This window comes from Tamandua tetradactyla, chromosome 8 (genome assembly GCF_023851605.1).
Source record: "Tamandua tetradactyla isolate mTamTet1 chromosome 8, mTamTet1.pri, whole genome shotgun sequence".
Taxonomy (NCBI): Eukaryota; Metazoa; Chordata; class Mammalia; order Pilosa; family Myrmecophagidae; genus Tamandua; species Tamandua tetradactyla.
Window position 1 is genome coordinate 95,471,182 of NC_135334.1, and position 24,800 is coordinate 95,495,981.

The 24,800-nt window shown below is 41.2% G+C and overlaps 1 protein-coding gene across 5 annotated transcripts in view; it reads left to right on the forward strand.

The window, feature by feature from the left end:
- Positions 1–24,800, forward strand: part of NAV2 (neuron navigator 2) — a 390,205-nt gene that overhangs the window by 213,031 nt on the left and 152,374 nt on the right. For all 5 annotated transcript variants that reach the window (XM_077114211.1, XM_077114212.1, XM_077114213.1 and 2 more), the window contains 3 exons: positions 4,340–4,452; positions 9,967–10,075; positions 11,770–12,159. In XM_077114211.1, coding sequence (XP_076970326.1) covers positions 4,340–4,452; positions 9,967–10,075; positions 11,770–12,159 — 612 coding nt within the window. The remainder of the gene's footprint in view (positions 1–4,339; positions 4,453–9,966; positions 10,076–11,769; positions 12,160–24,800) is intronic.

A 24,800-nucleotide genomic window follows, 5' to 3' on the forward strand; every position in this document is an offset into this window, starting at 1 on the left:
GGACCCAAGGGTGTATCAGCAGAAGAAACAGCAGCATGGGCAGAAGTGTGGAGGCCTGAATGTGCTGGGTGGTTTGAAGTCACCCATCAGTCCTAACGCATTACAAACATACTTAAATACACACACACACACACTCACACTCACACACACACACTCACATACACACACACACACCTTGCTGAATAACTGAGACTTTTTCTCATAGAAGTTTCTGTTTTTAATGTCTAGAGCCTCACAGTTTCTTTTATCGCACATGTTAAGTATTTTTTCAGCCACAGCTGTGTGCTAGGTTTTTTTTGGGGGGGGGGATGGGGAGTGGGGAGATGGGGTGAGGAAGGTAATGGTAAGAGGAGAGACCAGTTCTAGAAGAACCAAAGAACCCGTGTTATATTGAGGAGACCAGTCTGGGTGTAAGCGCCCAACTCTGTCCTCCTGCCCTTTGTCTTTCCCTCCATCCCATCCCACCATCCCTCTGTCTCTCTCTTCCTGATGTGCAGGCCCCAAGGACCACAGGAAACCACGCACTGCTCTGTGGGGTCTGGCCTGTGAGAGCCTCTTGGAGCTTGGTCTGGGCTGTGCAGCTTTGTGGCCTGAAGGGCTCTGGTTCTGAGTGCTACCAAATGCCAGAGGACAGGCACAGTGACACATGCGAATGGTCCTCTCCAGGCAGAGGGGAGCTGCCCTTGTACTACTCTTGCTGACAGGGCCCAACGTGGCCCTCTGCTGGCAGCCTGGAGTGAGTTTTGGTCACACTGCATAGTTGAGTGGTAAACAGCACTTCTAGATAGCAAAAGGGGACCAATGGCACTTATTTCATAACTCTCACCCTAAGTGCCTGCATATTCACTCCAGCACACATGTACTCAGACACCCATAGGTACAGGCATGCATAGGCAGTCACACAGAAATGTGAACACATGTGCATCCATGTATGGAGTGTGAGTGCACATATGCAGACATGTATCTACATACCTGTTTGTGCACAGAGGCTCATGTCCCCACTTTCAGCTTTCTATGTTTGTGTGAACCCCCAAAGAATGAGATATTCCTTTTCTTCCCGACTGAGTTGTGTCCAGTAGGTGCTGTTGCGGTTTATCCCAGTAGCTGGTGCGAAGACCGACTTGAACAATTTCAGAGTCAAGCCTATCAGCATCCAGCTAGAGAGGGAGCACCAGGCTTTGCCTAGTCCCTCCCTCCTATTTTTCTGCTTGTCCTGCCCTTCAGCGAGGGTCATGCCCGAGCATTTTAACTGGGAGACAGTCATCGTTTTATTAAATCAAGTCCACACGCAGCCAACAGTGTTGAGAAAGTTCCAAGGCTTAGGATGACTCAACACTCGTCTACATACACTGCTTTTCAGTCGTTCCCTGAAGCATGGAGGTGGCTGAATTGCTCCCCATAAAACTTGTACTTCCAATAACATTAATAGTCTTGAGGTAATACATATTCAAAACACAAATCATCGCTTGTAGATTTGCATTTTCAAAACTAAAATAAGGACGGTCTTTTGATTACCAGCAGTTTTTTGTTATAATCATTTGAAAGATGGTAAAACATTTAACTGTTCTTTTTTTTTTTTTCTCCTAATTTTAAGGTTTTCCATGATGGAAATACCCTTAATGATAAAGAACAAATGTCTGACACACAGGAGGAAGGGAAAAACATCTTGGCTGTATATCTGCCAAGCCCCACTTCACTGTCAATGCCTACTTTCTACAGTGTCCCTCTGACCCCTCCAAGATGCCTTTCCTTTTTAGGTGGCCAGAGAAGAGAGCCCGTAGGGAAGGTCACCAGGGTGCAGTCAGGACACCCGGGCTCTGCTCTTTATCAGCTCAGGACTTCCCGGGGTGGTCAAGTGTGTTTAACTAGAGGGATAAGCTTTTAACCCCAAGCTACTTGACTCTAAATCACTTACTCACTCTTGGGCCTCAGTGACTTCATCTGTGATATGAGGATATGGGACCAGATTAAAAGATGTTTTAAAGTAGGGTAGTCTACCTTCCTGCTCCAAAATTCTCTCCCTCAGCTTTATGCTTTGCTGTGTCTTATTTACAATGCCCCCCGCAACCCCCCAGAACTTCTCCATGCTAAGGATGCTACGAAGGGGTAAAGGGAAGACAAGTCATTTTTAAAAATCACTCAGAATGAATTCTAGCTAACAATTCAGAGGGCATAACAAGCACCTCTGTCGCTGTAACAGTTTACCAAGTGCTTTTGCATCATGTTACATTTGATTTTTGTAGCAGCCAGCGAGGTTGCTATTGTTATCACCATTTGAAGGATGAGGTTGCAGAGGTTCAAAAAGATGGAGTGACTTGTTCAAACTTGCCTGGGTAACAGGTTATGGAGCCTAGATCTGAACCCAGCCAAATGAGGTCTCCTCTTGCTTCCAGTGCAGCATCTTTCTAGGCTTAAAAAATTATCTTTTATCTATTCAGCACACCATTCTCAAGTGCCTGCTCTGCATGTGAACTTGAACTAGTCTTTGCCTTTGAAGGGCCCTCAATCAATCTTTTCAAAGGAAAGATTATTAATTATATCCCATTGTAATAAGCATGGCAACAGAAGAATAGGAGAGTGCTGCAGAGACGCACAAGAGGTGGACAGACCAGCTGGCAGAGAAGTCAGGAAGCTGCATCGTGAAGGCAGATGAGGAATGAACTAAGGAAAAAGAGGCCTTCACGTAGAGGTCACAAGAAGTACAAAGGCAGAATTGTTCAGGGCCCAGTATCATCCTGAAGTGGAGAGAAGCCATGGGTGGTGGAGCACAGAGTAGAGCTGTGCATATGGGTGTGAGTGTCAGGAGATGGGGCTAGAAATAAAGGAAGGAAGAATCCAATTATTTAGATTGGATTCTTGTACCACAATGAGTGTAGGCCTTATTTTGTAGGCAATGGGAAACCTTTAATTAAAGGGATGATTTGATCACATTGGCGTTCCAGAGATCAGTGGTGAGTCGTGTAGGGAGTGGACCACACTTAGGAACAGTCTAGAACAGACGTCACCAATTCAGATGCCTGGTTGGGCCATGAGCTGCAATGTAAATGGGTAGCTCTGCCTGGGAAGGTCTTTGTTGGATGAAACTTCCTGGCCTCTCCAAAGGGAGCAGTCACCACTTGGGGCCAGCAGGTGGCGCCCTGCAAGAAAGCAAACTCAGTTCGGACCCTGGTTTTCGTGGGGAGAAGGCAGGAATCTAGATATTTCTTGTGGGTTCTCCCAATTTTTAAATGTTACAACCAATCAAAAAGTTTTAAATACCATACAGACTAAGAAGAATACGTCTGTGGGCTGGTTCCTGCATCTGGGTGCCATTTGCAACCAGCAGGCTAGAGGCAGGGTATCCAATTCCAGAGTGTTTATATCAGCCTAGGCAGAATGAGAAGGGCTTGGATCCTGGAGAGGAGCACTGGAATTATGAAAATCCTCCAAAAGGAGAGATGACAGGAATTAGGAACTGATGTCTCAGCGGGAGGGGAAAGGAGGGAAGAATGGGTAGGTGACGTGAGGTTCTTAATCAGCACGTAACCCAAAGTCCATTTTACACTCATTCTTGGCAACCACTTTCTTCATAGATGATGAAATCTGGTTGAGTTAGCCCAGGATGCTAATGAATTAATAATTTTAGCACCCAGAGTTAGGCATCTAAGTGTAATTGTGCTTTTGCATGTCATGGCTAAATGAGCAGTGGTAGTTGTGGCAGGAAAACATTGTGTGAAGCAGTTGTCTCAATTTGCCTGACAAATAAGGGCATGGAGAAGGTTTGGGGAAGTACAAATTTCAGTCAAGTGTTGAAATAATGGTAAGTGAGACCTTCATGTCAGAAGAGCTGAGCTCTGAATCAGAGACCTGGAGGGCAAACACACCTGCTTGGCACCCATTCCTGACTGGTTTTACAGTCACCTTTTCAGAGCGAGCCATGTCAGGAGGTTTCGGGGTGGGGGTGCTGTGCGGCTTGTCAGTGGAATCTTCATGCTTGACCTGTTGGCATCGCTGGTTACTCAGAAGTTGTTCTTTGGCACAGATTGAATTACCCAAACCCTCCAGCATTTGTCTGGCTACACCCTGATGGAGATTCAGAGAAGCACTCTCCGGCGAGAGATTGCAGACCCTCCATTTGGGTGATGAATATTTCATCTTCTACAGTTCGGTGGCTCTCTCTGCTTCTAGGACATTGCTCCACATGCAGCTAATAAATTATTGAGCATCAGTCTGCTGGTCTACTCTGTTCTAAAGCTTGCTGAAGGAGGGGCTGGTGAGTGCTATGCTTGGACCACAGAGGTCCAGATGTGTGGTAGGTGCCTCTCGTGACACACATGTCTGCTTTGGTTTGTGTGTGAAGGTCCCAGACAGACAATGAAGGAAATGTCACTGCCGAGTCCAGCTCAGGGGGCGTGAGCATGGAGCCCAGCCACTACACCAAGAGTGGACAGCCTGCTCTGGAAGAACTCACTGGTGAGTATGGAGCCCAGAAATTGTGTCTGTCGGTGCCGAGGCCTCCCACGGGAGGGCGTGAGCCTAGCTTGGCCTGAAGTTATTTTACTACTGCATTGATTGATGAGCTGAACAAACTATTTTCTTCTTTCTTTCCCTGCGATTTTTCTTTTTCCTCCTCTTTCCCCCTTTTCTCTTTCTCCCAATCTTCTCTCTCCTCTCCAAAATTGGAAATAGGTCTCTTACCTATTAGTAAATGCCATTTTAAGATATATTCAATTTCATTCATTTAGGAGCAGTGGGCTAGCCACCCTGTGGTACTTAATTTTGAATCTTCTTGTTCATTCCTCAGATAAAGTTGCTTTTCAGTAAGATTTGGAACTCTTAAATATTGTGTTATTTTTCTTACCGATATTAAAGCACTGATTAAAAACATGTTCTTAGTTTCCTCCATTAATTAGAAAGAAAACTACAGCATGCTTCTTTTACCAAAAAATAAAAAAAAAAGCCTAAAGCTTATTTAAATATAACTTAGACTAGATTAAAGGAGCATCACACTATATAATAACATGAAATACTATATTAAAAATAACATACTGCATAAAAGATAAAATCTGCAGTTGTCATATAGTTAATTACACAGATATTTACATTATACTGTCACCTTCTTAATTTAAAGAAGAATAGTTCTCATCTAAATTTTAATTCCCACTGTAGTACGTTTTTAGGTTACTGCCTTCTCTGCCTCTCTTCCCGGTTCCCCAACTCTGTGCCCTGTGATCCAGCAAATCTAGTATGGGAAGTGAATGGTAAACCAAGTGATTGGCAATGGCTGTGTTACCAGTCTCATATCTCACCACTTCCGGAGTTGGGTTAAAAATGGAATCAATGTTTAAAATCCATTTATTAGTCTAACTATCCATGACCACACCATTTCAATAGCCATGTTACAGCTGCAGAATTGGTCTGCAGCCCATGTGATTGAATCTTGCCCATCTCCCCAACAGCTCAGAGTATTCATTTCAGAGAATCTGGGTGATTTAACTATTTCCTTCTGGTTCTGCTGGCTGGGCACAGTGATGGTGCAGCAGTTTTCAAGCTATTTGTAAATAATCCATCGTGCAGTGGTTTGGGGCCCCACATTTGGGATTGATTTTTTGTTTTCTTTACTCCAAGGCTTGTAGTTCCCTCCCGTGTGAGTTCTTGGGTAGCACAGGAAAAGGACCCGCTGTGGCGAGAAAGGTGTGGAGTTCAGATGACTATCCAGGTCTCCGCACACATACCAGATCATGTTCTTATATGCACACATCAAAAGAGCCCGCCCCCCACCAGAGTTTCAGAGCCTGGCATGTATCAAACATATGCCCTGTGGAGTTGTGCGGTTTCATGTCCAACATTATGAATCTCAGCAAAATTCATGTTCAAAAAGCAAAAGCAGTGGCCAGAGGACATTCCAAATAACGCTTAGATTTCAGAGTGATGTACTAGAGTCTGTGATCTCCATGTTACCTCTGCACCAGGACTGCAAAACCCAAGTAAGAGTTCAGAAAACCTGAGATGCTATCAGTTTGTTGGGGAATGAGACCTGTATGGTAGACCAGTCGTGCCTGATCAAGCATTCTTTGGTGTTAAACCACATGTTGTGCATTTACTAATGAAAATTTCTTAAGCGGGATAACTTGTCTTTTCACCAAGCAGTAGAAATTGCATGTGTGACTGAACCATGAGTTTTTTTTTTTTTTTTATGGCAACACTGAATAGTTTAGCACCAGGTTGAATTTATTTTATGGAGACACTGAATAGTTTAGCACTGGGTAGAATTTAATTTATCCACAGCCAGTCCCTTGAAATAACAACAAATGTGGGTATATTTAGAAATGGACATTTATAAGAATATTTGATCAATTGCTTAGTCTTCCCCTTACTTATGAAAATAGTTGAATTTCCTTATGGTGCTTTGTTATTTACATAGCATTACAGTTGAGAAATGCATCTTGGATTGTAGAATAAGAAGGGACTACAAAGGCCACCTGCTTATCATCCAATGTATGAATCTCTTCTATGGCTCACTGAAGAATCATCTCAGCCTCTGCTTGAATAGTAACTTATTCCTTTAAAAGGCAGTCCTGGGCGGGCCATGGTGACTCAGTGGCAAAGTTCTCACCTGCCATGCTGCAGACCCGGGTTCAATTCCTGGTGCCTACCCATGCAAAAAAAAAAGACAGTCCTGGCTTTAATAATAGAGTTCTGTATTCTTGCACTGCTAATCACTGGATCTAATTCAGCTTCCCGAAACCCATAGGCAATTTCCATTTTCCCCTGTAGCAGCATGTCCCTTAAGCTTCCCTTTTCCAAGTAAAAGTTCCACATTCCTTCTGTGATCCTTTTGTAATACTTTGTCACCTTCATAAACTCAGCCAGATTTGGCCGAGAGGAGACCTTTCAGAATGTGCTGCTCTTTGTATCATAGCCAGTAGCTTGAGGGAGAACTGTACTGCAGATAGGTAGGGAATGCTTGCTCAATTTTAAAGATACATACGAGCCATTTCCACAGGAGCACTGTTGTTTTTTTTTGTTTTTTTTTTTTACGTGGGCAGGCACCGGGAACCGAACCTGGGTCCTCGGGCATGGCAGGCAAGTATTCTTACCTGCTGAGCCACCGTGGCCTGCCCACTGTTGTATTTTTATTATGCTCAGGCCCCAGGTTGCTGGGAGTTTCTTAACTCAGGCCCTCTTCTGAGGAGGTGAAATTGGTGTTTCAGGACAGAATCACTTACGCAAGGTTGGTGGATTAAAGTTTCAGGTTTCTACATTAATCTTGGAATATGCTACAGTGTGGAGGTCTGAGGGAAGCAGATATTTCCCAGTGGGGGTCCCCAGAGGGAAACAGGACGTTCACGTTTACTGAGCCCTCCATGTATGCCATCTCAGCTGACCCTTTGAGGGAAGGAATTTGTATCCCCGTTTTGCAGATGAGATTGGGAGAGGTCCAAGTTCAAATAGGTAATGAGCAGCAATGTCAGGATTCAAACCTTTATCTGTCAGACTGCAAAGTCTATGCTCTTCTCTTCAGCCCTACACTGCCCAAACATCATTCAATATAACTATCTCTTCGACATCTACAGATTTGAGAGGGGGCTACCAAAAGTAGAAGTGAGACACTGTGCCCATCTCAAAGATCTTTGAATTTCAAAAAAACAGTGAAGACAGGCCAATATGTTGTTAACAGAAACATGGGTAAATAAACACAGTTATTGTACTTTTTTGCACGTGATTAAGTTAATTTATAAAAGTAATTTGAAAGCCTGTGCTTAGGCCTGGCTTCACAATAAATGTTTACTGCAGGGCCTAGGGGTACCCAAAGAATCAGTTCCTTTTGGCAGCCTAACCTAGATAGAAAATGTGGCCCAGAAGACAGATGCAATTACATTCCTCTAAGGCCTTTAGGAGGAGGTAAAAGAGACATCCATCACTGCTTTTGTTTAAAAAGGTATACATACCCATATGTGTTGTAAAGAATTGGGTGGGAAGTGCAACCTTGACCAGTTTGAGAAGAGAAAAATGTCATCCAAATTTCTCACGGTTGAAAAGGGGGAGGAAACTAGAAACACTTGCTTTTTCAAGGAATAGAGTGTTTGCTATTGCAGATTCCCTCCATAAAATCACGTAATCCATTCCCCATCTTCCAGGCGCAGCCAGGCCAAAAATCAACCAAGGAAACTGTTGTCTATCTCAAAAGGAAAACTTATTCTATGACATTTTTTAGCAGTCTATTGCCATATGAACGACAATTGCTGGGAATTTTACCTAGTATCTAATGTAAATTTCACTTGTTCTTGCCCATATATACTATGTTCTGGATGGAGATTTCTTAAACAGCGTTGCTAAAAGCTTAAAAATGGATATCGGCTTTAAAAACATTGCATCGTGGTAGCATTCATAATGTAAGATTTGCCATTTTACCTGTTTTGTAGTGTAGGCTACAGTGGTGTTAAATACTTGTACAATGTTGTGCCACCATCACCACCTTGTATTATTAAAATTTTTTTACCACCCGAGCAGACGCTCTTTACCCATTAAGCAAAAACTCTCCATTTCCCCTCCTCCAAGCCCCTAGTAATCTCTAAACTACTTTCAGTCACTATGAATTTGCTTATTTTGGATATTTCATAAAAGTGGAGTCATATAATATTTGTCCTTTTCTGTCTGGCTTATTTCACTAGGTGTGTTTTCAAGATTCACCCATGTTGTAGCATGTTTTGGAACTTTGTTCCTTTTTGTGGCCGCATAGATCTCTGTTGTATGGATGGACCATATTTTGTTTATCCATTCATCCGTAGGTGGACACTTGAGTTGTTTCTACTTTCTGGTTATTGTGAACATCGGTATACACGTATCTGTTTGAGTCTCTGCTTTCATTTCTTTGGGGTATATACATTAAGAATAGGTTTAGCCAGGTCGTATGGTAATTCTAGTAAAGTCTTAAGCATTTAAAGACCCTTGATTGTAGTTCCTCAGTCTTCACAGCCCTTCTTGAAATCATTCTAAGGGAAAATGTTTGGGTCTTTTAATCATTTTGGTAATCAATCCCCTTTTCCTCTACCACTTGTAAGCCCAGATGACAGACTAGCCAGAGAACGCGAAGCATGGCTGGTCTGAGAGGACGTGGCTTCCTAGCTTGCATATGAATACTTCTCCTAGTATATTAGCACCACCTGGTCCTCTGTCCAGCCAGCTGGCTCGTGGGGAATTGTGCCCAGAGAATGGAAGACCCTCCCCGCCCAAAGAGGAGCCCTGCTGCTGCTTGATAGCTCCCTGCTCTACGAAACCATTTATTGAAGTGCTTGTGACAGGCCCTGGGGAGAAGGGCTTGCCACACTTATCCATGTAGTCCCTACAGCTGTCCTTGGAAGTGTAAGTCCAGTTACTATCCTCATTTTTGGACCATGGCATCTGAGGGATGGAAAGGATCAGCGACTTCCCCACGATCACATGGCCAGTAAGTGGAGGCTCCAGAGTTGAAAATGGCAATAAATCTAACTGGGATGAAAGCAAACCCCTCTCTGTAGAAAGATTCATGATTAGTTAGTGTAGTTCCATTAGCCACTGCAGGTTCCATTTGTAAAGTAGAGCCAGTAGACAGCAGCATGTATCCCCCATAGCTGACATAACAAAATGCCTCACACTCTTCTAGCATGGGCAGAAAATGATTGCTGTGAAGTGGCCAAAGTTCACCAGTACACGTCTTTCTTGGGGACAGTGTGACAATGTGATCATCTCTGAGACTAGGGCATTGCCTCCCCCACTACTTGGGCTTCACCCTGAAGGAAGAAAACTTTGCTCCTTGGATTTAGCACCTTCCTTTGGGTGCCCACTCGGTCAGTCTTTTTGTTCTCAGGGGCTTAGGAAGCACCTGTGAGGAGCTGGACGCTGAGCCTGGGGATGGTTGCAGGCGTGGACACAGTTTGCCACTCTCTTGGAGCTTGCAGTCTACCAGAGATAGAGTCCAAATAGTCTCAACCCTCATCTTTCCAGGGGAAGACCCTGAGGCTCGGCGGCTGCGGACGGTGAAGAACATCGCTGATCTGCGGCAGAATTTGGAGGAGACCATGTCCAGTCTACGGGGAACTCAGGTTACACACAGGTATCCGCAGCATGAGTTACTTTACTGAACTAGCTGGTAACTTGATTTTCACACTGCTTCTTCTGTGTTTGCTCATGTCACTTGCAGAGTGATTTGGTTAAAAATGGAAGAAAACCTGATCCTGAAATGTGTCAGAATTCACACACACAAAAATGACATACAACGTAAGGGAAAGAACTACAGGAAACAAAAACTAACACAGATGGAGTCTTCTCAAAAGCAGAGGGTTGCTAAAATCCATTCAGTAGAGGATATTATAGACCCACGCCATTTAAATTTCACTTTTCTTGCATTTTCCAAAGCAGCGTTGGGCTGTTGCAACAAGCACGTGAACTATATTTGACCTGTGTGATAAAATGAATAACTGGAATTCCTGTCTAGTCTTCTGATTCACGGCACTCTGTAATATTGTTAGTCATGCACGTGTATAGAACACGTAAGGAAATGTTTACAAAAACCTGTGATAAGTTTTAAAATATGATTTGGTTGGATGAAATCTAGGATTACAGTGGAAAAATGTACACGTTGGTTTCATGGCTGAGCAAGAAGTTAAAGAGGAGGCAATCCTGGGATTCCTTCCTGACTCTGGCAGGATGAAATTTTACAGTTTGTGTTTGGTTTTGATAATCGGGGGAAAGTCCTCGTTACCCCCACTGAACTCCAAGTGAGTCTCCTTTGTTTCTCGGATTTCAGTTTCTGTGATCAATGAATAGAACCACGAGATCCAAGGGGCAGTGGCTTCTCCAGTGTCAGCAGTTTGGGCAGATCAGTGTTTCCTACTGTAGGCTCTGTCATTAGATGGGGCCTGAAACTGAGAGTGGGGCCTGAAACTGAGAGGTCCCCAACATGAAGAAAGTGAGACAGCTTCCAGGATCAGAGAAAACAAAAGCAGCTTGAGGCACCAAATTGGCTTTTTCAGAAAAGATTAAGCTTGGGGGTTTATGGGGCCCTGGAATTGCCCCTCCTAAGCCTTTAGATATGTGAATATACGAAGTTACGTGCTGGAATCTGTGGCTCTATGATCAGGTATGATTCCGCCATAATCACTGAAATGAACTTAAGTAGTTGGGTGAATTTCTTATGGATTTCAAACCCAGGCTTTCACCACTCTGTTCAGGCTCCCCTCATCCCAAAGTTTAGTGGTCATTTTGGGCAAAATGTGGGAGAAGCACAAGTCTGAGAAATGAACCTTAGAGAGTTAGAAAATCAGGGTCCTTCTCGCCTGCTCAGTTGGGAGGGAGCTGAGGATATGAGGTGTGGTTTTAGGAGCTCCAGGATGGACCAGTGCATTCTGCTCTTGGAAAAAAAGAGCTGTGGTGCAACATCCAGGACAGAGGGGTAGCTAGAAACCTTTTTGCCCCATCTTTATCGGTTCAGTATTTTCTGTTTCCTGTCCTAGATTGGAAGACATATGTTAAGATTATGGAATTAAAGTAATTGGTAGTGGTTTTGTCATGCCATGTTTTAGGGAAAAAGTCTCTATTGGGCTTTTAAGAATGTTATGTAGATATGCAGCTTCCATTTTTCATTTTTAACAGAAAAAATGAACTGGTTGGTACATTAGTGCTATTGTTTTTTCCTATTTTGTGTACATGTGAAATATTTCATCATTTTTTAAAACATTAAAGAATACATAAACTGCAAAGGATGCTGAACACATTAGGCCCTAACCCAAGCCGGTTTTATTTTTTTAGCACATTGGAAACCACATTTGACACTAATGTCACCACGGAGATAAGCGGACGCAGTATCCTCAGCTTGACAGGAAGGCCTACTCCTCTCTCTTGGAGACTTGGCCAGTCCAGCCCTCGACTCCAAGCAGGGGACGCCCCCTCTATGGGCAATGGGTACCCCCCTCGAGCTAATGCCAACCGCTTCATCAACACCGAGTCGGGCCGCTATGTGTACTCTGCCCCACTGAGAAGGCAGCTGGCGTCCAGGGGCAGCAGCGTCTGTCACGTGGATGTCTCGGACAAGGCAGGAGATGAGATGGACCTGGAAGGTATCAGCATGGACGCCCCTGGCTATATGAGCGACGGGGACGTTCTGAGCAAGAACATCCGGACTGATGATATTACCAGCGGGTGAGTACCTGGGCCTTCTCTTTCCACAGTGCGGAGAAGGCTTGGCACCTGGTTTCTTTTTTGTAGGCCTGTATTTAAGTTCTCCAGGCAGATCAAACAATCTGCTTCAGTTCCCGCTATCCACGTCAAAGGCTGCTGGGGAACACGGTTGTGCTCTGACTCAGAAGGCCCGGGCAGCAGTCCAGGCCTGGACCGTAACTTGCTGAGTGGCTCCAACAGAGCTCCACCAGCAGGCAGAGTGACACTTGAAAATGGACTGCATCCCAGCAGTCCCCTGAACCAAACCTGACCCTTAGGATGGAGTCCAGGCTCCTTGGCATGGTCTCTCAGATCTACACGCGCTGGCCCCTGCCTGCCTCTTCTTATCCTTCTCCCCCTGCTCTGCTACCGCCGTCCTTTCTCTTCCTCAATGTCTTCAAGACGGCCTTTGCTCTCTCTGTTCCTTGGCCTGGATGCACTTTCCCCAGGTGTTTGCGTGGTTGGGTCCCTCCTGCTGCTCAGTTGTCACCTCTTTGGAGAGGCCCTCCTTTGACAACTCAGGTTGACGTGGTTGAAATGTCCTGCCCCAGTCATCTCCATCACATGACCCCATCTTATTCTCCTCTGAAAGTTTATCCCTGTGTGAAGTTCTCCTGATTATTTGGTTTTAGTTTATTGTCTGCTGCCCCCTTCTGCCTGATATGGTAAACGCCATGAGGCCAGGGACATTGTCCAGCTTATTCACTACTCAGTCCTCAGTGCTCACCTGAGTGCTTTGTGCAGAATAGAAATATATGAATCACCATATTAATGATCACGTGGATAAATGAGTAAAAGAACAAACCCAACCTCCCAGTCTTCAATTTGTTCATATATGAAGTTAAGAGATCAGTGAGATAACATCTAAGGAAACTTTTAGATGGAACATACCATGATTTCGTGAGCACAAAGTCTGGCTTCTTGTTTTCCCTCCACTTCCAGATCACGATATGAATGTAGGTCTGCCTGTTTTCTCCTGTTGATAAGACTTGCTCAGGTGTTCTCCAAGATCTCTTCCATCTCTGACATGATAGCAATCAAATTGATAGCATATCTAATAGGAAATAATAATCATGTCACTCATTTCCATGAAAATAGTGATTAAGAACCCCATGGGTTCAATATTTTCATTCGCAATAATTTTAATAATAGCCAACATTCCTACTATGTGCCAAGCACTGTGCTAAGCGCTTTGTATATATTATCTTGTGTGAGCCTCACAGCAGTCTTTTGAGTTAGATGATGTCATAATTTGTATGGATGAGGAAACTGAGGCCCAAAGATGTTCAATAACATGTTCAGGGGCACAGCCCACAGTCCTTAGCAGCTACCCTGCATGTGACCTTGCCCAGCATTTTATTGCTGCATTGAAATAGCACAACTGCTAGGATGCTTATTTCAAAATCAGTTCACTTCCACTTAGTTCTACCTATCTGGCTATTAATGTTCTTATATTTACTTAAAAGTTTGCATGAAGGTGCTTTGGCTTTCTTATAATTAAAAGGTCAATTTTAGAACCAACATGGGTAGTAAAATCTTTGAAGACAAGAGCCCTCATATCTTTACAGTGTGACAAATTTCTGCTATCCAGAATGGATCAGAAAGTTAACAGACTGTTAAATTAAATGATATACTTAACTTTAATTATCTCATATTTCTAGTTTTCCATAAACATGAAAGGCAACATATACTTATTAAAGTTAACTGCACATAATCGTTTTGTTATTATTCAGATGGCTTTTGATATCCCATATGGCTTCAAGTAATCATTATCAATTCCTACTATAATATGCTACCAAGAAATCCCGGTTGTTTGTATCCTGTAATGAAGAGCTTATTTTATTGTCAGACCAATGTTTTAAGCCTAAACAGATTGTCAATGAACTTCTTTTGATGTAGTGTTCACGGTCTCCACAAGGTGGAGACGTTGAAACACTGTAAACTGAAGCTTAATGTTACAGTGAAAATTTCCTAGTTTGTTTAGCAACTCAAACCAAAGCCTTTACCCATGCTAAAAATGCAAGTGTTTACATTTCATTTCCTACTTTCTGAAGCTTAGATTTTTAGCATGTGAGATAACGCTTAGAGCAAATGTAGATAAAAATGTAGAAATGTAAAACAAACCATCCATTTATAGAAATTTGAGGAGTCCAGTTTAGCATTTCTTCCCTCATTCCTCTTAATGCAGAAATTTATCCTCAAAGTGAAGAGGGGAAGCCTATATGGTGTTCAGTATTTCTTCTACATGTAACATAGAATGCTCACTAACCATGATTCCATCCAGTAGAAATGCATGTGAGTTTCTACTTTGAGGCAGTTTGCCTTTCTAAATGCTGAGTCTAGGCAAGTCACACAATGTTCTTTCTAGTCATTTCTTTTTTTCTACAGATAAAAATGACAAGGTGGTAGGTGTTTAAGGACTGGCCATTTGTACTGTGTTTCAGAATTTGCTAAATATATCATTGTTGAGGCATTTGATGGTAGTGGAAAGAAAACAGGGTGAGATGTAAGACAGAACAGAACTCAAATCCTGCTGTGCCACCTGCTAGCTTTGTGATATAAGGTATGCCATTCAACTTCTCTGAACCTTTAAGCTCTGCAGTTAGCATGGTTTTAAAATTTTTCCGATTGGATTTCTCTGTAAGGTCTTCTCTGATTAATGACAAATATCTGATAAAGACACAAAATTTCAGCCAGGGTCTAGATATCTCAAATTTCCAGGCACTTGGAAATAATGAAATGATTAAAGTTGTCATCCAGATGTTTGTTTGATTTAGCAGAAACGTAGCCTTGATGTATGAGTGATACATAAATCATTATAGAGGCTCTTTGAGGAAAAATCTTGCAAAAGTTTACAGCAAGATTATTTAGAAAGCCTGATATGGAAATAAATTCTGTTTTCTCAAAACCATATGACCTTTGTAAAGTGACATGGTTCCTTGGTGTGGTATAGCAACATTTTTAAATGCCTCTTGTTCATTTTTTTCCTGTTAGATGTGTGTGCACATATCTGCATGCATCCGTCAGTTCTTCCTGAAATGGGGCTGAAATTAGTTTGTTGCTATGGAGTTCAGCTAAGAACATAATGACAGATGCCTTTTGTCTTTTATGTGTGTGTGTATTAATCAAAACCTTATATTGAGCTTAGTATACGTGTGCCAGCCAACATGTTAAGCTCTTTACCAGATGTCACCTGATCTCACCACTTCCTTTTATTAGATCGATACAGTGGGCATTGGCTACAGTGGAAAAGAAATTAAAATAACAGATGAAGATGTCTCGTACAAAGTTTTGATCTGTGAAGTCAATCTATCTACTCATACTCTAAAAATTCAGAGTGCCATATGTTGCAGAATAAAATTAAAGGAACAGACTTAGCATCCATATGTTTAGGATATATAGTTTTTCTTTTCAAAAGAGGCAGTGAGTTGTGTCATCTTCTTACATATAATTATACGTTCCTTCATGTAAAAGAATGAGCATTTAAATTTAACATCAGAAATTCTCCCTCCGAGAACATCTGATGGCTTTTCATTGCTGTGGGAACAGATCTAAACTCCTTAACTGAATATGGAAAGCCCTTTATGATCTTTCTCTCATCTGCTTCCCCTACCTAACCCTGGACACATCTCCCCTCAGAGGCCCCATGCTTTCTGCTGCTCTGTGCTCTTTGGCATTTCTCCAAGGCCATTTGCAGGCCTTTGCAAAGTTCTGTGCCCCTAAACCTGCTACTTCCTTCTGCCTGGAATTCCTTTCCCCTGAGCCCATCTGACTGGTCCCAAAATAAATCTCTGTGATGTCCTCCTGGGCTCCCCCAGGCAGAGTCAGTTCTATCTTGTGGGCTCCTGGTGCCCTCATTTCATTTCTAACCTTCCCTGTACTCTTTTCATTGCGTGTGGGAAGTGCTTGCTTCAGAGAGTCTAGATGGTGTTGAAGAAAGAATTTGATCTTAAGAAGTAAAAAGACCTGCATAATTCTGGCTTTTCCAAATGAACTGGAGCAAGTTCTTAACCTTTGAAAGTTAGAGATAGAACTTGAAAAGTACCTGGCGTAGAGTCTGGGATGTTCAAGAAATGTTTTTGTACTTGTGTGTATATGTGTATGTATGTGTCCCCCACTACACTCAGGAGTTCTTGGATGGCACATGTAGGTATTTAATAAATACTTTTGTGAATGAATAGTCTAATTCTCTGTGCCTAACCCCGCAAGACCTTGAACTTATATATTGTGCCACCACCATCTGTGAAACTCAGTGATTCTACTTACAGGACACTTGGAGAAAATCAGGCTAGCCTATAGTGTTTTTTTTGTTTTGTTTTGTTTTGTTTTGATGCAATGCATAGCTCCATCGAGTAACTAAGACAGGATATGATGCCGTGATTTTGGTGACTTTTATCTCTAAGCATCATCGTATTGGTCTAAGACCCCAAGCTGGTGGTATTCAGGGCTAAGAGACTGTAGCAGTTGGCTAGTCTTTCTGTGTGGCCTAACCAGTAGTCTAATGTGGGAGAGAAAGCAGAGTAGTGAGCAAGCTGGTCTTCAAGATGGCCCTTTGGATGGCTAAAGTCTTCCTTTTTAGGTGGCAGGAATTATTACCCCATCAATAGATGCAATATGTGCTTTGCAGGAGACTCCTCCTCAAGCTCTCTCGGAAGTTGAGGAATCCATCTTTGCTGAATTATTTATAGCTCCATAAATACGTCAGGGTGTTTGATGCTTCCATGTTGTTTGCATGCACAATACTTTGTGCTTAGATTGTCTTTCCCATCATTACCTGCCAGGTCACCTCTTCTCTGCAGCCTTCCTGTGGCACCTCATGCTACTTGATGCCCACTCCATAATAGCACTGATAATACTGTATCAAAATTATTATTTTGATGTCCAGTCATCTGTGGGCTTCTGTTGTCTTAGTCTTCTCTGTACAATACCCAGTGTAGAGTCGCTTGTTAATGTGCAGGAGAGAGAGACTGCAGCTTCTTGCTTTAAGAATCTTACAGGAGAGGTGGGGCAAGATGGCAGCTTAGTGAGGTGTAGAATTTAGTTCGTCCTCCAGAGTAAATATCCAGGAACAGTACAGAACAACTGCCGGGGCTGCATCAGTGACCAGACACACAGCATACACCAGTCTGAAAAAGCTGGACCGGCTGAGACCCCACATAAAACTGTAAAGTCCCCCAAGCCCCTGAGGCTGGTGCCCCTCCCCACAGGCACAGCAACCTGGTTCCCTAAGGGAAAAGAAATAGAATTTACTAGCAGCAAGGGCTTAGCTCAACCAAGCTCCAATTGCAGAATTAAGTAACAAATTCTAACTACTGAAAATAGGCCCTCAGCACAGATAAACCTGGAATAAGCACTATAGGTACTAGGAATATTTGCCCCAGCAGAGAGGGGGCAGGGCTGATGGGGGGGGGAAAGCAGAGGCTTTTTGAGTCAGACAGTACAAAATACTGGAAAAGGGCTAAACCCTAAAAAAGGGGGGGGGGGCACATAGGGCTTGGAGATACATAGAGCCATGTACCAACTTAAGCTCTTGGTTGACAAATCTGAGAGCCGATGCCCTGCTCTGAAAAGAATTTGGGGTTTTTTTTGCTTTTTTCCTACTATATGACAACTCATTAGATAGAACTGGAAGCCTTCTCAGGCTCAAGCACTGCCCCAGGCAAGGGTGGAATTAAGCTACTCTAAGAGACAAAATAACTAGTCAGATGAAAGGAATTCATTTCCTAAAGTCTGTACCTTCCCCAAGAGAAAGGATGGGCCCAGCTCAGGTGGAATCCCTCCTTGAAGAATTTCAGACCCCAGGGACTGGAAAACTGAACCAATTAATGACAACCTACAACCTCACCTCTGTCTCAGCCATGCCCCCTGCAGGGAGAATCTGCTGAAATTAAAGGTACCACATCACTTTATGCTGGTAGGAAGCGATCGGCAGACAATGCTGGGCGGGATAGGAAAAGCACAGAGTCTAGAGGCTTCATAGGAAAGTCAGACAATCTGCTGGGTCTCAGCCTTAGGGAAAACTGATGCTGGCTACTCTTTCCTCCTGAAATGAGGCCAGTCCAGTCTGGGAGGATCTGACTAGGGTCTATAATATGGAGGATACCCTCTTCAAAAACAAAAAAAAGCTCTGCATAGGCAGGGCAAGAAACAGAATAGGAAGAACTGAAAAATTCTAATCAGTTAAACAGAACCTATACCAAGAGGTCTAGAATAAATTGAACTGAATGTCAAAGAACAGATAGAGAACAAAGCCATCTAGCAAGAAAATCATAGGTAAAACTGTGAAGACAACCTCCAGAATAAACTAATTAAGAAAACCGAATACCTAGGCACTAGCAAAAAAATAATGAGTCATACTAGGAAAATCGAAGATATGGTCCAATCAGAGGAACAAACCACCCATTCAGATGAGATAAAGGAGTTGAAACAACTAGTTCAGGATATTTGAACAGACATGGAAAATCTCATCAAAAATCAAATCAGGGCAGGCCACGGTGGCTCAGCAGGTAAGAATGCTTCCCTTCCATGCCCGAGGACCCGGGTTTGCTTCCCGGTGCCTGCCCATGTAAAAAAAAAAAAAAACCCTGCAAAGTGATCTAGAAGAGAGAGGGACTGAATAAAATATTAAAAAAAAAAAAAATCAAATCAATGAGTTGGGAGAAGATACAAAGAAGATATTGGGCAAACAAAATAAAAGAAATCTAAAGTTTGAAAAAACAAATCACAGAACTTATGGGGATGAAAGGCATAATAGAAGAGATGAATAAATTGGAAATCTACAATGATAGATTTAAAGAGGCAGAAGAAAGGATTAATGAACTAAAGGACTGAACATCTGAAATCTGACGTGCAAAAGAAAATATAAGGGAAAGAGTGGAAAAATATGAGCAGGGTCTTAGGGAATTGAATGACTATGTGAATATACATGTTGTGGGTATCCTAGAAGTAGAAGAGAAGGGAAAAGGAGAAGAAAGACTAATGGAGGAAATAATCACTGAAGATTTCCCATCTCTTATGAAAGAGATAAAATTACAGATCCAAGAAGTACAGCATACCCCAATGAAGACTTATCAGTAAAGGTAAAAAGAGAAAAAAAGTTAGATATTACATATAAAATCCAAAAGGCAAAATGGTAGAAGAAAGTACTGCCTATATACTAATAATACTTAATGGATTAAACTCCCCAATCAAAAGACAATAGACTGGCAGAATGGATTAAAAAACAGGACCCATCTATATGCTATCTACAGGAGACTCATTTTAAACCCAAGGACAAAAATAAGTTGAAAGTGAAAGGTTGGGAAAAGATATTTCATGCAAACAACAATCAGAAAAGAGCAGGGGTATCTATACTAATATCTGACAATTGGACTTCAAATGTAAAGCAATGAAAAGAGACAAAGAAGGACACTATGTATTAATAAAGGTAGCAATTCAACAAGAAGACATAAAATTCTTAAATATTTATGCACTGAGCCAGAGTGCTCTAAAATACATGAGGCAAACACTGACAACAGTGAAGGGAGAAATTGACACCTCTACCATAATAGTTGGTGACTTCAATTCCACGCTCTCATCAATGGATAGAACATCTAGACAGAGGATCAATAAAGAAAACAGAATTTGAGTAATACTCAAATGCACCTTTTTCTCAAGTGCTCATGGGTCATTCTCAAGGATAGATCATATTCTGGGTCACAAATCAAGTCTCAATAAATTTAAAAAGATTGAAAACATACAAAACATTTTCATAATGGAATGAAGTTGGAAATCAATAACAGGCAAAGGGCCAGAAAATTCACAAATATATGGAAGCTAAACAGCACACACAAACAACCAGTGGGTCAAGGAAAAAATTACAAGAGAAATCAGTAAATATCTCAAGGAAAATGAAAATGAAAAATACAACATATCAAAATTTATAGGATGCAGCAAAGGCAGTGTTAAGAGGGAAATTTATTGCCCTAAATGCCTATATTAAAAAAGAAGAAGGAGGAAAAATTGAGGAATTAATGGTTCACTTGGAAGAACTAGAGAAAGAACAGCAAGGAAAACAAAAGGAAAGAAATAACAAAGGTTAGAGCAGAAATAAGTGAAATTGAGAACATGAAAACAATTGAGAAAATCAACATAACCAGAAGTTGGTTCTTTGAGCAAGTCAATAAAATTGATGGACCGTTAACTAGGTTGACAAAAAGAAAAAGAGACAGGATACAAACAAATAAAATCAGAAATGGAAGTGAGGACATAACCACTGACCCCACAGAAATAAAGGAAGTAATGAGTGGATAATATAATCAATATATGCTAATAAACTAGACAACATAGATAGAATGAACAACTTCCTAGAAAGGCATGAACAACCACCATTGACTCAAGAAGAAATCAACAACCACAACAAACCAATCACAAGTACAGGGATTGAATCAGTCATCAAGAAGCTCCCAAAAAAGAAAAGTCCAAGTATCAGATGGCTTAACATGTGAATTCTAAAAAGCATTCAAGAAAGAATTAGTACTAATCCTGTTCAAGTCTTCAAAATTATTGAAAAGGAGGGAAAACTATCTAACTCATTCTATGAAGCCAACATCTCCCTCATACCAAAGCCAGAGAAAGATACTACAGAAGAAAGAAAGAGAGAGAAAATTACAGATCAATCACTCTAATGAATACAGATGCAAAAATCCTCAACAAAATACTTGCCAATTGATTCCAGCAGCACATTGAAAGAATTATACACCATGACCAACTGGGATTTATTCCAGATATGCAAGGATGTTTTACCATAAGAAAATCAACTAATGTAATACACCATATCAACTAATCAAAGCAGGAAAATCACATGATAATTTTAACTGATGCAGAAAAGACATTTGACAAAATTCAACATCCTTTCTTGGTGAAAACACTTCAAAGGATAGGAATAGAAAGGAATTTCCTCAACATAATAAAGGAAATGTATGAAAAACACATAGCTAATATCATTCTCAATGGATCAGGAACAAGACAAGGATGCCCACTGTCACCATTGTTATTCAGCATTGTGCTGGAAGTTCTAGCCAGAGCAATTAGACAAGAAAAAGAAATTAAAGGCATCCAAACTAGAAAGGAAGAAGTAAAATTCTCACTGTTTGCAGGTGATATGATACAATATGTAGAAAACCCAAAAAAAAAATCCACATCTAAACTACTAGAGCTAATAAATGAGTACAGCAAAATGGCAGGCTATGAGATCAACACCCAAGAATCAGTAGTATTTCTATACATTAGTAATGTGCAACCTGTGGAGGAAATCAAGAAAAAAATTTCATTTAGTAGCAACCAAAATAATCAAATATTTAGGAATAAATTTAACTAAGGATACAAAAGACCTATGCACAAAACTACAAGAAATTGCTAAAAGAAATCATGGAAGACCTGAATAAATAGAAGGGCATAACAGGTTCATGGATTGGAAGACTAAATGTAGTTAAGATGTCAGTTCTTAACTGATTTATAGATTCAATGCAGTACCAATTAAAATTCCAAGAACTGACTTTACAGAAATAGAAAAACCAATAACCCAGAAATAAAAATGAAGTGGGAGGTCTCACACTACCTGACTTTAAAGTATATTATGAAACTACAGTGGTCAAAACAACATGGTACTGTCAGGTCAACTCACCTGGGACAGAGCGGCCACTTCAATAAATGACGCTTAGAGAACTATATATCCCTATGTAAAAGAATGAAAGAAGATCCATATCTCACTCCCATACAAAAATTAACTCAAAATGGATTAAAGACCTAAGCATTAGCGCTAAGACCATAAAACTTTTAGAAGAAACTGCAGGAAAATATCTTATAAAACTTGTAATAGGAGGCAATTTTTTAGATCTTACACCCAAAGCAAGAGCATTGAAGAAAGAAAAAAATGGGAACTCCTCAAAATTAAACACTTTTGTGCATCTAAGAACTTTCTTAAGAAAGTAAAAAGGCAGCCTACATAATGGGAGACGATATTTGGAAGCCGCATATCAGATAAGAGTTTAGTATCCAGAATATATAAAGAGATTCTTCAATTCAACAACAAAAGACAAACAACTCAATTATAAAATGGGCAAAAGACATGAACAGATACTTCTCAGAAGAGGAAATACAAATGGCTAAAATGCCCATGAAAAGATGCTCAGCTTCACTGACTGTTAGGGAAATGCAAATCAAAACCACAATAAGAAATCATCTGACAACCCACTAGAATGGCCATTATCAAAAAAAATCAGAAAATACAAGTGCTGGAGAAGATATAGAGAAAGAGGCACACTTTTCCTCTGTTGGTGGGAATATAAAATGGTACAACCACTCTGGAAGGCAGTTAGGTGGTTCCTCAGGAAGCTAATTATAGAATTGCCACATGATCCAGCAGTTCCATTGCTAGGAATCTGTTCAGAGGACCTGAAGGCAAGAACACAAATGAACATTTGCACACCAATGTTTATAGCAGCATTATTTATAATTGCCAAGAGATGGCAACAGTCCAAATGTCCATCAACAGTTGAGTGGCTAAACAAAGTGTGGTATATACATACAATGGAATATTGCACAACTGTAAGACAGAATAAAGTCATGAAGCTTGTAACAACATGGATGGACCTTGAGGACATTATGTTGAGTGAAATTAGCCAGAAACAAAAGAACAAATACTGTGTGGTCTCACTAATATTAACTAACATTAATGAGTGAACTTGGAGAATTAAAGTTAAAAACACAGATTATCAAGAGATAGAAATAAGGTAGAGATTGGGCAATTGGTGCTGACATAATACAGATTGTACAACAGGACTGAGTGTAAAAATTCAGAAATGGATAGTATAATACTATCTGATTGTAGCACAATAATATAAGTACACTGAATAAAGCTGAATGTAAATATGATAGAGGAAGAAGGGCTGGGGGCATGTATGAAATCAGAAGGAAAGATAGAGGGTAAAGACTGAGAAAGTAGAATTTAGGAATGCCTAGAGTGTACAATGATGGTGATTATATGTACAAAATTAAAAATGTTTTTGCATGAGGAAGAACAAATGAATGTCAGTATTGCAGGTTGTTGAAAATAGATGGTATACAGGAAAAAGTAAAATCAATGTAAGCTAGGGTCTGTAATCAACAGTAACATTGTAATATGCTTCCACTGAATGTAACAAATTATGCCAAAACTAAATGTCAGCACGCAGGGAGATTGGGAAAGGGGTATGGATCCTTTGTGGATGAAAAGGAAATGTGTTCAGATTGAGTATGGTGGCGTAGGCATGTCTATACACTTAGGTTATATTGTATGATGTGTGAATAAAGCTGTTTAAAAATAAACAGAGAGAAACAAGTGCTAGAGAACATGTGGAGACAGAGATGTACCTATTCACTGTCAGTAAGGAAATGAGAAGTGCAGCCCCTTGGAGGGCAGTGTGGTGGTTCCACAGGAGACTAGGGGTGGGTTTGCCATATGATCCTGAAACACAATTGCTCAGTATATACCTGGAGGAACTGAGTGTGGGGACACGAATGGACATTTGCACACTGGTGTTTGGCAGTGTTCCCGATCCACAATGAATGGCGGTGGCCTAAGGGTGCAACGACTGAGGAATGGAAGGGGGAACTATGGTGTGTACATACAATGAACTACTGAGCTGCCGCAAGAAGAAATGAAGTTGTGAGGCATGCAGCTAAGTGAATGAACCTTAACAACTGTATGTAGAATGAAATGTCAGGAACAAAAGGACAAATATTATCATGCTTCAATCATATAGACTAATATAATTTAAAAATTCGGTAAGCTAAAGTCGAAATTGTGGGTTATCAGGTTGGGGCCTATTGTAAAGGGTCCTAAATTGTAAGCTCTTACAGCAGTCACTTATATTCAGGATGTATAACTGTTCATTTTAAATGCTGAGATACTGAGCTGTTTGTATAAAACATGCTCTTTCCCAGAAACTTTGGGTATTTATGTAACACCTGAGACTCAGAGTTAGAGCTCTGAAGCTATGAAAGTCAGCAGTACCCCATACAGAAACTCTTTACAAAGTTGATCAGACATCACGTAGAGATTTGAATGAAGCTGATCTGGATAGGACTAAGGTATATCAGAAGACTGGGTAAAGGATCATCCATATTTTAAATTTCCAACTTCTGTTGGAGACTAAAGGGAGAGATGTTTATTTGATGCAAAATTTATATTTTATGCAGTGCGTTTCCTAATTTAACTTTTTGGTCATTTTAGTTGAACAACATAAGTACATGGTATCTTGAATAGGGAGTGATTATTTTGATGGTTTGTCCAGGTTAGTGTGATGCCCTGATAAATCCCAAAGTGATTTGGGCAGTGAGTAAAGAAGTATTTGCAGAGTCCCCTTGGGGAATGGGGAGAAAGGAAAAAATATTCAGCTCCCCCATTTGGAGAATTTCTGATATTCTCGAAAACAGTGGAGATAACCAAATCAATAGGCCGCACCCTCGAGCTTGGAGTTTGCCCCTATAAAAGTTATTCCTGCAAAGGATATTAAGTCTAAGTGTCACCCTCAGAGAACCTCTTTTGATGCTCAGATGTGGCTTCTCTCTCCAAGTCAGCTCAGCAGGTGAACGCACTGTTC